The 14,180-nt window shown below is 44.9% G+C and overlaps 1 protein-coding gene across 1 annotated transcript in view; it reads right to left on the bottom strand.

Moving 5' to 3' along the window:
- Positions 1-7,359, bottom strand: part of LOC129658832 (protein cordon-bleu-like) — a 32,733-nt gene extending 25,374 nt beyond the window's left edge. Inside the window, exon 1 of the mRNA XM_055589642.1 lies at positions 7,058-7,359. Within this exon, the coding sequence (XP_055445617.1) occupies positions 7,058-7,356 (299 nt within the window). The 5' untranslated portion in view covers positions 7,357-7,359. The remainder of the gene's footprint in view (positions 1-7,057) is intronic.
- Positions 7,360-14,180: the final 6,821 nt, after the last annotated feature.

The following is a 14,180-nucleotide window of genomic DNA, read 5'->3' as shown; positions in this document are numbered from 1 at the left end:
TAGGGAAAAAATAAGGGGAAAGCATATGAGAAAGAACAGATATAAATGTATAGCTGAATCGTCGCCTGAAACTGACATAACTCAGTAGATCGACTGTGTTGTTGTTCAGTCGCTGTGTCACGTCCAACTCTTTGCAACCCCATGAACCGCAGCACACCGGGCTTCCCTGTCCATCACCATCTCCTTGAGTTTGCTCAAACCCATTTCCATTGAGCCAGTGATGCCATCCAACCATCTCATCCTCTGTTGCCCCTTCTCTTCTTTCCCTCAATCTTTACCAATGAGTTGGGTCTTTGCATCAGGTGGCCAAAGTATTGGAGCTTTAGCTTCAGCATCAGTCCTTCCAATGAATATTCAGGGTTGATTTCCTTCAGGATGGACTGGTTTGATCTCCTTGCTGTTGAAGGGACTCTCAAGAGTCTTCTCCAGCACCATAGTTCAAAAGTACCAATTCTTTGGCGCTCAGCCTTCTTTATGGTCCAACTCTCACAATTCATACATGACTACTGGAAAAATCAAAGCTTTGACTAGACGAACCTTTGTTGGCAAAGTGATGTCTCTGGTTTTTAATACACTGTCTAGGTTAGTCATGGCTATTCTTCTAAGAAGCGAGAGGTCAAGTCACTGACTCAGGGCCCACCACCAGCAATGAGCAGATATGATGCCAGGTAGTCTGACCATGGACTTTCTAGTCTTCATGTTGAGTTGCTCTGTAAGTATGAGGAGAGTTGGCCTGCGTCATACATGAAGGAAAGATGCGTTGGGAAGGAGAGCATATGTGGGCATCACACCTCCTACTCAGGGCGGGACTGTGAAGAGGTCACTCCTAGGTGCCCTCAGGATGATGGGCCATCACCACGTGGCCTGAATTCTTCCTGAGGGAGGTTATTTACGATCTGTTATACATTTAGAGGGAGACTCTGGGAATTGGATGTCCCACTTGCTGAGTCAAATTTGAACTGAGAGCATAGATTTATTTTGCAATGAAATTTATAATTGGACTTGATGCAAAACATATCATTTTCAGATCACAGCACACAAAGCGTACTCCAGTCATTCCCAAACTTCCGTGTTTGCTCTCTTTAGAAGACGGGTGTTTATTCTCGAGACTTTCCAATTCAAAATCTTTGCTGCCACAGCATTAATTGGAGGCCAGCCAGTGCCACCCTGAGGAAGGGGTAGCCATGACTTCAAGGAGCAGAGACTTCAAATTCAAGTGCATGAGCAGGAGCCATGCACTTTGTCACTGGACTGAATAGCTTAAGAAAAATGCTTTCAGTTGAGGCCAACACCATAGGCTCTCCTTGGACAGGCAGCAGCAGCTCTGCAGCAAACAGTCTTTGCCTCCAATTTGTCAAAGTGGGACCCCTAGCCAAAAGAGTCTGGGTGACTGGGCTATCTGCAGAAAGCAGACAGCAGAGGACGGAGAAACAGCCCAGCAACTAGAACTTTATAGACCTTACAAACTGGGGTCTTTGCAGGTCACAAAGGATATTCCACCGTTCCTTCCAATATTTAATGAATCCCTGCGTGTCAGGGGGATGACAGTATTAAAGGGCACCCTGGCAAAGTGAAAGCCACAAACACTCCTTATTTCCCCTTGGGGACAGGTCCCATGCCAGAGATTCTATAAGCTGGGGCGCTTGAGTCTGTTGGGGATGGCTTCACCACCCATCAGAACCCACATCCCACCTGGAGAGGCCCAGCTGTGCCTGTCATAGCAAAGGGTAACTTCTGTTTCTTGAGCCTCTGAGGCCTGGCACTCCAAGGATCGAGAGGCCTCACTATCACAGCCAGGCTCTAGATCATTGCAGGAAGAACATAAACACAAATGGCACCTTAGGATGAGCTGTAGTAACCAGGTGTTAGAATCATGCAGGGTGGAGCCAGGAGGTGGATTCAGGGAGCGGCAGGAGGCATTGAGATCAGAGTGCCATCTCCTTCAAGGGGCCACCCTCTCTAAAGGTGGTCCAGGGGCATCCAGCACAGGAAGGGAGGGGCTGGCAGGTTGAGCAAATACACATCTGTCCCTGTTGCCCTGTCCATCTTCTCCTGGTGGTGCAAGTGTGAGAAATCATGCTCTTTGTTATTACTGCATCTCTCAATCATTGAAGATGTGTGCTCCTGGGCAGAGCTCCAACACAGGGCCCTTTCTAGGTGGGCAAGGTCAAGACCACACCTCTGTGAACAGCAGCAGGCTCTGCTCTCCAACTATTTCAGCTTGATTCTGGGCTGTCAACCCCTGAGCATAGGTTCTCTTCTCATTGAACTTGACCCCTGGCTAGTCTGGACACCTGAAATCATCTGCTCCATTGTGAATCACACACGCTATCCTGACATGGTCAGCCCCTGTGACAGTCTGGCCAACCTCCCCTCAGCCTTCAGCCTTCGGTGCCTTTTTGCTGGCCAGGCTTCCAATGCCCTAGTTTGTGGATAGGACCAAACAGCACATGCCTGGAGGCACCACTTATCAGGAGCAGTGCATACCTTCTCTAGCCTCTCTATCTGGGGTGCATATGTGTAAATGCTGCACGACAGTCTAAAGGATGACATAGGACAGCATCTCCCAAATGGTGCTCAGCAGAACTCATTCTATAAGACAGCAGAAGCTGAGCAGAGGTAGGAGTCAGACAGGTTGCTTTGCTGCAGAATTTGTAAGAGACTCTATACTCTTGTCTTCCAAGGGGAGAATATGGAAGTTCTAAAATTTATTCTGAAGAATTATTTTTCAAGAGATAGATCCCAGGAGATACCCAGATCATCACAGTGACTCCGCAGTTGCTAGATGAGTGAGCAGAGCAGGATGTGCCGAGGTGTCGAGCACTCGGTGAAGCCCACATCTGGGACCTGCCCGCTCAGCACACAGATGTGTGGGTTGTTGTTGTTTTTTTGTTTTTTTTTTTTGCCCTGAATGTTTGAAATGGTTTCCAATATTTAAAATTTGGGAGACCTCACAGAAAAAAAAATCTAGATTTCTGGCTTCTCTTCAAAAGCCAGCCACAGCGGCTCTATAATGTCTCAAGGTAACAACTGAAGGAAGCCACGGGCTTACACTCTTTAGAGAAAACTTGTGCTTTTCCCTGCACCCTGTGGCCTCTGAGTCTGCAACTCCTGCTTAACATAGTTGCCACAGATTTTAGGTAATCTTGACATCAATAAATAAAGTTATGCATTTGGACAGAGAAATGGGATACACCCTGCTGAAGTCTCTGAGTACATCTAGTTTGTCAATGGAGATAACTCTTGGTTTTAAAAAGAAAAACTACAGACAGCCTTTGAAAAATAATGGGTGGAGAGCTGATCCCAGCTCTGAGCAAACAAAGGAACAGGACAGACAGGACAGCGGGCCTCAGAGATCGTTGTCATCTTCATTTGACTCTGAAGCCTAAAAACGGCAGGTCGGTGTGCCATGAAAATTCATGGTGCTCCGGTTCCTAAATTAACAGTGATGATTTAGTCAATGGGTCCCCTCTATGGTCATTCAACAGGCACTGAACATACTCACAGGCGCCCAGCAGCTGCCACACCTGTGACAGATAGAAGGCGGTATCTGCACAGGTATAAGCAAAATTCGAGGCTCAGCAAAGTTAAGTGGACCCACAAAGGCCAGGCAACTAGTCCATGGTGGTGGGATTCCATGTGGGCATGTGAGGGTCCAGAACCCCCTCCTTCCCCTCCACATTACTCTCAAATTCCGCGGCACCCCAGAGAAGAGAACAGATAAACATGACTGGCTCCCTGTTTGAATAAAACATCAGGTTCCAAAGACCCTGTGATTATTCTGGCTGTGGTAGCAGACAACACGATCCTATTTGAAGGGAAGTCAGCAAGATTTTACCTCTGGGTTAATGCCAGGAAATCCACCAGGATTCTTGCATGAGCATCCCTGGGTATTGAAGTAACATATCTGATTAGTATCAGATGTAGAGCTCAAGGTGTACCAGCCCCATGCAAAACAACCAGACACTTCTGAAGATGACTAGAAAGCTATTCTCCTTTACATTTAAGTGGATGATGAAGGAAATGAAATAATTTTCCTCTGCAAACAGGTCAATCTCAGCTCAAGGTATCCAATATGGGCCAGAGGCAAAAGGGACCAATTGCCACCTTCTCATTTCCTGTCTAATAAAATATGATCTTGGAATTGTCCTTAAGATTAGAGAGCTTTATTATTAGAGTGTGTATACAACCACCCAGGGAAATGCTTGTGATAAACTGATAGCTAAAAGTAAACCAAAATAAAAGAGTATTGACACTATAGTTAGATTAACCACACAGAGACTTGAGTGTTCATTTGGACAAAGCTGAAACAAAACATGAAAAATATAAGGGCACTCACTCATTTTGGTGATCAACTTACACTTTAAAAAAAATCCTATTTTACTTCTATTAATGTTTCAAAACCTTGTGTGATTGGTTCTTAAAATTATCTTAAAGGTAAAAAAAGCGATTATCATATTAAGTGAAGTAAGCCAGATAGAGAAAGACGGGCATCATATGCTATCGCTTATATGTGGAATCTAAAAGAAGAAAAAAAGATACAAATGAACTTGTTTCCAAAACAGCAAGAGACTTACAGACGTAGAAAACAAACTTATGATTATGAAATGGGAAAGAGGGGTGGGGAGATAAATTAGGATGTTGGGATTAACATATACACACTACAATGTATAAAATAGATAAATGGAGAGGACCTACTGTATATATAGTACAGTGAATTCTACTCAATATTTTGTAATAACCTATAAGGGAAAAGAATCTGAAAAAGAATATGTGTGTGTGTGTGTGTGTGTGTGTGTGTGTGTGTATGCATATATGGGCTTCCCTGGTGACTTACACAGTAAAGAATCTGCCTGGAATGCAGGAGACCTGGGTTTGATCCCTGGGTTGGGAAGATCCCCTGGAAAAGGGATTGGCAACTCACTCCAGTATTCCTGCATAGATAATTCCATGGACAGAGGAGCCTGGTGGGCTATAGTCCATGGGGTCACAAAGAGTCAGACACAACTAAGTAACTAACACTTTCACTTTCACATGCATTTTTTTGGCTCCAAAATCACTGCAGATTTCATTGCAAAATCACTGCAATTTCATTGCAGCCATGAAATTAAAAGACGCTTACTCCTTGGAAGGAAAGTTATGACTAACCTAGACAGCATATTAAAAAGCAGAGACATTACTTTGTCAACAAAGGTCCATCTAAACAAGGCTATGGTTTCTCCAGTAGTCATGTACGAATGTGAGAGTTGGACTATAAAGAAAGCTGAGTGCTGGAGAATTGATGCTTTTGAACTGTGGTGTTGGAGAAGATTCTTGAGAGTCCCTTGGACTGCAAGGAGATCCAACCAGTCCATCCTAAAGGAGACCGGTCCTGAGTGTTCATTGGAAGGACTGATGTTGAAGCTGAAACTCCAATACTTTGGCCACCTGATGTGAAGAGCTGACTCATTTGAAAAGACCTTGATGTTGGGAAGACTGAGGGTAGGAGAAGGGGATGACAGAGGATGAGATGGTTGGATGGCATCACCGAGTGGATAGACATGCGTTTGGGTGGACTCTGGAAGTTGGTGATGGACAGGGAGGCCTGGCATGCTGCACTTCATGGGGTCGCAGAGTTGGACACGACTGAGTGACCGAACTGAGCTGAACTAACATCCATATAGTATATATGCGTGTATACATATATAAAATATATGTGTGTGTGTATATATATATATACTATGTATGCATGTGTACATATATAAAATATATGTGTGTATATACATATACTATATATGCATGTATACATATATAAAATATATGTGTGTATATACATAAATGAATCACTCTACATCTGAAGCTAACATGGTATACTTCAATAACAAAAAAAGAAGGATGAGATGCTGAGGATTAACCTGCCTTTCTAATTAAGAATGAAGCAAGGAATTGTAACAGGGCACTGATGCAGAGACATATTAACCAGTCTATGGAAAGAGTACAAGGAACAGACTGATGTGTATATGGAAACTTGATAAGGACTGACATAGAACTAGGAATCAGTGGGGGAATAGATTCCTTCTTCATGTCACACCTGAAAATAAACTCCAGGTGAACAAGAAGCCCAAAGGTGAGAAAGCAACACTGAAGCTTTTACAAGAAATTCTGACAATCTTTAGTCCTCTGCGGTATGAGAAGGATCTCTCAAATATTCAAATATCATAAACATTCCAGAGAAGGAGGACAAATTCAACAATATTAAAATCAAAAAGCATTTTTATACAATAAAATAAAACAAAGCTAAATTCAAGCCACAGTATTAGAGACTCTTTGTGTGTAAATAACTAAGGAGACATTAATGATTAAGAAAAAAGTAACATCCCCAAGTTTTGTAAAAAAAAAAAAAAAGGTTGTGAGAGGACAATTCATAGAAGAGGAAACTGAGTTTCTAACATACATATGACAGGACGCTCATCCTTACTAATCAGCCGTGTGTCTTAAAGCATGAGACGCCACTTGGCCCCGGCAGGAGCGCAGTGCCCCAGACGCCCGCTCGTCCGCGTGCTGGTGTGAAGGTTGACGGGCAGGGCTCTACAGACGGCCGGAGGGCGTGGTCAGCAGGTCATCATTTCGGACAGCAATTTGCCAATATTCCAAAAAGCTGAATTTTCTCTGAAGGCCTAATCAGTCCTCTTCTAAAAAACTCTATCCATAAATGGAGATATACATATAACTTGCTCATTGACTCCAGGGGTGAAAAACCAGGACGGCTCAAGTGTCATAAAGAACTGGATGAGTGAGTGAACTAATGACACACATGTCACCAGGGATAAATCGTAAACACATGATATTGTGGAAACAGGTTATGGTGCTGTTTATATGAAAGGTAAATGTGAACAAGCTGACACTATGCATTATTTATAAATACCTGAATAGCTAGACATAGCATGAAGACAGAACCATGTGCAACACATCCCCAGTCAGGCTCCTCACTATGGAGCCCTGGTTGGCTCACCGGGACAAAGGCCTCCATCCTTTGAGGCTGGAGGGGACCCCCCTTCCCAGCTGGCCCGCGCCTCACCTCAGATGCCGGTTCTCAGAGCTGCTCCTCTCCCACAAGGGGCTCTTCGGGGGGCCCGGCTCTGGCGTCCCAGCCAGGTCCTGGTCGCTGCAGTCCTCCTGGTCTGTGCCCCACTTGTCTTTGGATCTCGTGCTGTCATGCTGGGAATCCAGGGACACGATGTCCGAGGGGGAGCTCATCACACCTGAGTCCTCTGTGGTGTCCTCCGAGGCGAAGCAGCTGCCGACAGACACCGTCTCCTCAGCCTCCGATGGCACTGGGGGGGCCCCATCCACACTGCAGGGACCACCGGGCCCCATGGACAGGTTCACTGGACGAGACACACAAGGGAGGTCAGCCACCGCGCCAGTGAGCTCCCCGGCCTGACTCACCTGAAACTGCGTCTGTGATGGGAGCAACATTTTCCCTCAAAAATCAGCATATTTTTAATTAGCCTTTGAGATTTTCATCCTGTACATGACTACAGGTAAGTGTGTGTGTGTTAGTCGCTCAGTCGTGTCTGATACTTTTGGACCCTATGGACTGTAGCCCTTCAGGCTTCTCTGTCCATGCATTTCTCCAGGCAAGAATACTGGAGTGGGTTGCCATTTCCTTCTCTAGAGGTCTTCCCAATCCAGGGACTGAACCCAGGTCTCCTGCATTGCAGGCAGATCCTTTACCATCTGAGCTACCAGGGAAGCCTGACTATGGGTAAACATTAAAAAAAAATTCAGACTAATGACATGATGAATGCAATTGTTTCTAGTCTGATCCTTGGCTTAACAGAAGTTGTTTGAACATGAATATTTTTTCTTTTAAATTAAGGTTTTCAAAATGGAAACAAAGTTCAAAATAACTAATCTTGTTCAGGAACTTCTAACAAATATTCCTCAGGAACATGTGCAATTTGTCTTACTGGATTAATGACACTTTTCATCAGTGTCTGGCTCTACCTTTATTTTCATATATGAGGCAGTAAGATATGATTTAAATAAGAGATGTTCTTAGAAGAGAACCCTCAAGTAAAATTTAAAAGAACAAGGACAAAAGCATCCTTGGTTGAGCTTACTGGCTCCTGAGCACTGAATATGCAGAACGTACGGGAGCAGAAGGAATCGATGCGCAGAGCTGCAACTCACTGTGGAGGCCTGAATTCATTCCGCCCAACTCGAATTGAGACGCTGGAGGCACGTATGTCCAGACATCATGAGGGACAGTCGATGTAACGAAAGCGAGGGATCCATTTTTCTGATACTGAGTGTTGAGGTGGTCTAAGACTGTTCACTGAAAGCTCCACACTTGGAGAGGAAGCCCCCTAATACTGAGGTGGGAGGACAGGTGTCTAGAACTCCGGCCCAACTGCAGACCAGAGGTGTGTGCTTTCACTGAACATAGAATTAGCTTTTAAACCTCAAGACATATGATCTACATGCTGCTTGTGGTCATCCAGGAAATAGCAATTGTGTTGTGCTGCGGTTTCAGTGTGTTTTATTTTTGAAAATCCTTCCTTCAGTAAGTAAGTTGTTGGACACCTAAAATGGATCAAGACCACACACATGCTGAGTGTAAACTCCACAGACTCAGACAATGACAGACAAGTGACACAATAATCACACTCAAGACAGTGAATATGTTAACCAGACAGCAGACGAGACAGAGAATGAAGAAAACCAAAAGAACACCAAGGAGAAAATTACTTGAGGTGTTGCTTTCTTTGAGATCCCGCAAATAAACAAAAGAATGAGAATAAAAACTGCCAGTTAACAAAAGAGCTCACAAAAAAAGATCAGAAACATAAGGGAGGGATTGTTTAGAGACGCGAATGCGCAAGGCAGTGTATCTGAACGCAGTGAACGCTTCTGAACAAGAACCTCTTTCTCTTAGCTTTCTTCCTGTCTTTTGTTGCAAGGCTCTTAATTAGAGGGCAAATACAGAGAAGAAACACTGCCTGCAGATTAATACCACCAAAGCTTTTTCTGCCAGGGGTCTGCTGAGACGCAGTCACACTCAGATGCTGTGCACCAGCTGCTTTGTCCACACAGCTGGCGACTCTACCTGACACATCACTCCTGCCAACCCCACTCAAAGCTGCTCCCTTGCCTGGCTGTCAATGGCGGCCCCCATGGCTGAGCAGACTCCGGTTTCCTGCTTTCTCTTGGTCACCATCACTGAACGCGTAGGTCAATCAAACTAACACTTTTTCTCTGCAATGTAAAAAGAGCACAGTGATGGAGCATACAGGTTTCTGGCCACAGAGACCTGGATTCAAACCCAAGGAGGGCGGTTGACTGGTTGCCTAGGGGCACATCCCTGGACCCTCTGCCTCAGTTTCTCCTGGGAGAGGATGTGGTGATCCTCCCACAGGCTTGGACTGAGATGAGGACCAGGTGTGAAGCCAGCCCACTGCCTGGGGCCCCTGGCATGTCTCCACAGCAGAGTGCATGCCAGGTTGGGAAGGGCCCCCTGATTGGACTTGGGGACACAGGTCCACAGGTCTCAGCTCTATGGTGACTCGCAGTTTATGGGGGACAGACAAGTACACCAAGACTGGCAGTGCCACGTGTTGAGACCAACACCAGGACTGTTTGCACAGGTGGAGGGGGTGGGCTGGTCACAGGGAGGTCTCAGCACAGAGCAGGTACTGGATAAGTGCTCAGTCCAGCCCTGCCCTCCACTGCTCCAGTAGGCATCACTCAAGTGTAAAGTGACCTCAAGAGACCTGCTACTTGAGGAAACACTGGGGCAGCACCCCCCACCATGGGGTAACACTAGAACCACCTGCTGTGAGCAGGCTTCCACGCACTCACATGTCCTGGAAACTCAAAAGGCATTTGTGGTAAGGGAGGACTTCGTCTGCCCCTTTTGATCTGGTTATAAGATTGAGGATGCTTGTCTGGGCTTGTTTTATATCCCTCAGAAGTTTTGAGGTAAAAATACTTGTGAATCCCCAGACTCAATCCAGCCAATGGCAAATGCTTAGTCAGCAAGAGGTGAGCAGTCTCTACCCAGTTGGATGTGTTAAACCACTGAAACTCACTGTGAAGGGTATGAGTGCCTGTGCGCCCCTCTTCCCAAGCGAGTCCTCTAATTCTGGAGGATGACCTTCCCCAGGGCCCAGGGTTCTCTGTCCTCGAACCTGACGGACAGGTGTTGGTGAGGGCCCACCCATATGCCTGCTCCAGGATGCGGAGCCCATGCTGGGCGGCAGGCGAGGGGACCTGCTCTCAGGGAGCCTGCGGTGTGTGGTGGGGATGGTCACACAGGGTCAGAAGGGCAGCTGCCTAAACGCCCAAGGGGGAAGGAACAGGGGTGAGAGCACCTGCAGCCTGCAGGTGCGGTAAGCACCAGTGAGTGGGGGTAGAGCGAGGATGGGAAGATGCTCAGAGCACAGGGTGGGTCTTCCAGCCAGAAAGAGAAACAGCTCTTGCAAAGGCTCAAGACTCCTGTGAACCATTTTGGGGGGAGCTTTTTTTTGAACTAAAGAAATAAACCTTTTTTTGAACTAAAAAGTGATTACTGCAGAATTTTTGCAAATGTGGAAAAGCACAATCTATTTTTAGCAGATACCAAATACAAATTCATAATTAAATCACCTTCCAAATAAATAGCCACAGAGCCCAAGTCAGGAAATTTAATGCTTCCATTGTCCTCCACCTGAATTATATAATCCCATAGCTCAAATGCCATTACAGCTAAATGCAAGCTTTGGAAAATTCTCAAGCTTGGGTGTAAAGCAGAAAGTGCTAACCTAAGATTGCATGCATGCATACTCAGTTGTATCCAAACTCTTTGTGACCCCATGGACTATAGCCCATCAGGCTGCTCTGTCCATGGGATTTCCCAGGCAAGAATGCTGGAATGGGTTGCCATTTCCTTCCAGGGGATCTTCTGACTCAGGGATCAAACCTGAGTTTCCTGTGTCTCCCACATTGGCACATTACCACTGCGCCACCTGGGAAGCTCAACTTAAGGCTACTAATTCCTTAAGTTGAACACAATCATTTCAGTTTGGCATGAGTCCCACTGAGTTTTTCTTTCATAAAGTCACCCAGGAAAATTTCAAACACCAAATGTGAATATCTTTCAGGTATTTTTGTTATGGATTCATTTTTATTACTTTATTAAATCAAAGATATTGTATCTTATGATGTTGCTTATTTCTTGGTCATTATGAAAGGAAATTGGTCAAGAGTCTGTTTCACCAGGTTTATCTGCCTAAAGAAAATGTCTCAACAAAAGACTAATCTCTTCCTCATCTCATCACGACACCCATGGCTCCCTTTCACAAGCTGACAAGCCATGCTCCCATCTCCTGTCTCAACCCATCTTGATTTAGTTCCCTTTGGTCTATGCATTGGGAATAAAGGGGAAAATAAAATAGTTACAGGTGGGTGCTGCAGAACTACTGGGGTCAAACTGACCTGGTGTGTGTCAGTAATTTTTGTCATATACACCCCAAACTAATTTTGAACCGTGTATTCCCACCTACCGGAGAAGGCAATGGCACCCCACTCCAGTACTCTTGCCTGGAAAATCCCATGGACAGAGGAGCCTGGTAGGCTGCGGTCCATGGGGTCGCTGAGTCAGACACGACTGAGCGACTTCACTTTCACTTTTCACTTTCATGCATTGGAGAAGGAAATGGCAACCCACTCCAGTGTTCTTGCCTGGAGAATCCCAGGGATGGGGAAGCCTGGTGGGCTGCCGTCTATGGGGTTGCACAGAGTTGGACACGACTGAAGTGACTTAGCAGCAGCAGCAGCATTCCCACCTACTCTTTAACTGACATTTGAAAATATCCATCATGAGTTAAACTAGTTACAACAGATGTAACTTCATTGTAATTATTATTTAAATATGCTTAATTGTTTTACAAAACATAATAAAAGGCATCTGAACATGACAGTGTCTTGATGTCCAGAACCCGGCATGTAAATTGGATGAGCAGTTCTCCCTTTAAGAGGTAGCCTTCTAGAGCACAGCTCTTCTTTCTGGAATTTACTCCCCTCTCCCACACCACAAGAATCTCACCTCATCCTTAATGAACGTACTTTGTGCTTGAGAGCTTTCCTACTGATTAAATAAAAAATACATATAAATTAAAATGCAATTTTTATTTCCTCTCTCAACAGAAGGTAGTGATTTTTTTCCTATACCAGGAAGTGAGCATTGTAATCATGAACAGGAATGAGCCAATAAAAATTACATGAGTATTTTAGAAATGTTGACATTTCTTAAACAAAAAGGCAAAGGGACATTAGAAATGCATCTATAATGACTCAGATTAGGCTTTTTTCAACTAATTCCTTAAAAGTGACTGGTTACTTAGTACTAGAGCAAGGCAGGGTTTGCTATTAATGCAATTCACATTTTTCATTCTTATCACTATGCTATGCTAAGTTGCTTCAGTCGTGTCCGACTCTGTGCGACCCCATAGACGGCAGCCCACCAGGCTCCCCCGTCCCTGGGATTCTCCAGTCAAGAACGCTGGAGTGGGTGGCCATTTCCTTCTCCAATGCATGAATGTGAAAAGTGAAAGTGAAGTCGCTTATCACTATTAACACATTATAAATCAGAGATGTATTATTAGATATTTTGTTATCCAAATGTTATCAACTAGAGATGTGTCAATATCACTTATGTAACAAATCGCTGACCACAGGTATCAGTTTCTGCAAAAATGCCCCGGGTCAATAATGACCTAAGAAACTGAAAAAATTACTCACACAAGTAGGTTGAAGCAAATTAAGTTTTGCTATAGGACATCCCTCTGCTCAGTTTTTAAAACTTTGATTCTATTACACATCACTTGATCGGCCACAAAATTTATGTTCAATGACGTGTTAATCGACAGTTTGCTCAGACCCTTTATCCATTTTGTTGGAAAGAAAACTTGGAAACCACCTGATGTTCAACAGGACTATCCACCTGCTCGGGCCTCCAGCAGGAAGGCTGTGTGTGCTTTTGTCAGGCAACAGGGTAAGGTCCGCCCTCCTCAGGGAACCACATGTAAGTGAGCTTCCTGGTGGATGGCAGCTTGGCATGTTTTTTTGTGGTGGGGGAGAAGGGCATTCAGCAGAGGGGAGCTGGGAGGACCCCCGCCCAGGTGCTGCCTGCTGTGAGCTCTCAGGTACCTCAGTTCTAGAAAAGAATGCCTGTGGACACACAGCATCTGGGTACAGATTCCCTTGGAAAGCCTTATGGTCTCCCAGGAGAACACATTCCCAGGTCAAATCCTCCAACACACACAGAAGAGGTGAGTCAGTTTATGGGTGGGAGGGGAACACGTGGAATCTGCCATGGGAAGACAGACAGGGGGCATTCTTCTACCTGGAGGAGATGGAAAGGGGCCAGGACCTGAGTCTTGAAACAAGCAGAGGAGGGGCAGGCAGAGGAGGACAGTGAGACTAGAGGATGAGCGGAGTCAGACACACAGGTGGAGTGGGAGGCGGTGTGTACTGGGTGGCTGGGCTGTGCGCTGTGTCTTACGTGGCTTACGTGGCTGCGTCAGCACGTGCATGCAGATGTCAGCCGGGGGAGCAGCGGACAGCTGGCCCCAGTTCTGGCTACCTTCTTCTCCTGTTATCGATTCTTTCACTACAGTTTCCTCAAGGTGAAGTTTACATATTTATTCCTCTGTGAATTGACAGTCTCTTTCCCTGGATGGGCACCATTTAGTATTTTATATTTGGAAAAGAATATAAAAAAGAATGTGTATATCTATCTATCTATCTATATATATGTATAACTGAATCACTTTGCTATACAGTGGAAAATAACACATTATAAATAAACTATACTTCAATAAGAACTTATTATATAAAAAACACATTTTATATTAACGTTTTTGTCCAAAAGCCCCACAGACCTAGGATCCTCAAATATATTGATGAAGATAACAATGCAGCCAGTTCAACATAGAGCGGTACATGAATAAATATGTTTTTCAAGAAGGCAGGATAATAAAGATCTTGAAATCATTTGTGGATCTAAAATTGACCTGAATTCTTTGAAGAGTCATATAATGTACTCTTGGCTTCAATCAATCTGTACTTTTCCAAAGCCTGAACCATAACCCTAATCCTAGAATCCTAATGTGCCTGTTAGAGACACAGAGAAGGTCCCCGTTTTTCCCGTGGTAAGA

Source organism: Bubalus kerabau, chromosome 8 (genome assembly GCF_029407905.1).
Source record: "Bubalus kerabau isolate K-KA32 ecotype Philippines breed swamp buffalo chromosome 8, PCC_UOA_SB_1v2, whole genome shotgun sequence".
Lineage (NCBI taxonomy): Eukaryota > Metazoa > Chordata > Mammalia > Artiodactyla > Bovidae > Bubalus > Bubalus kerabau.
This window is presented reverse-complemented; position numbering and strand designations above follow the sequence as displayed.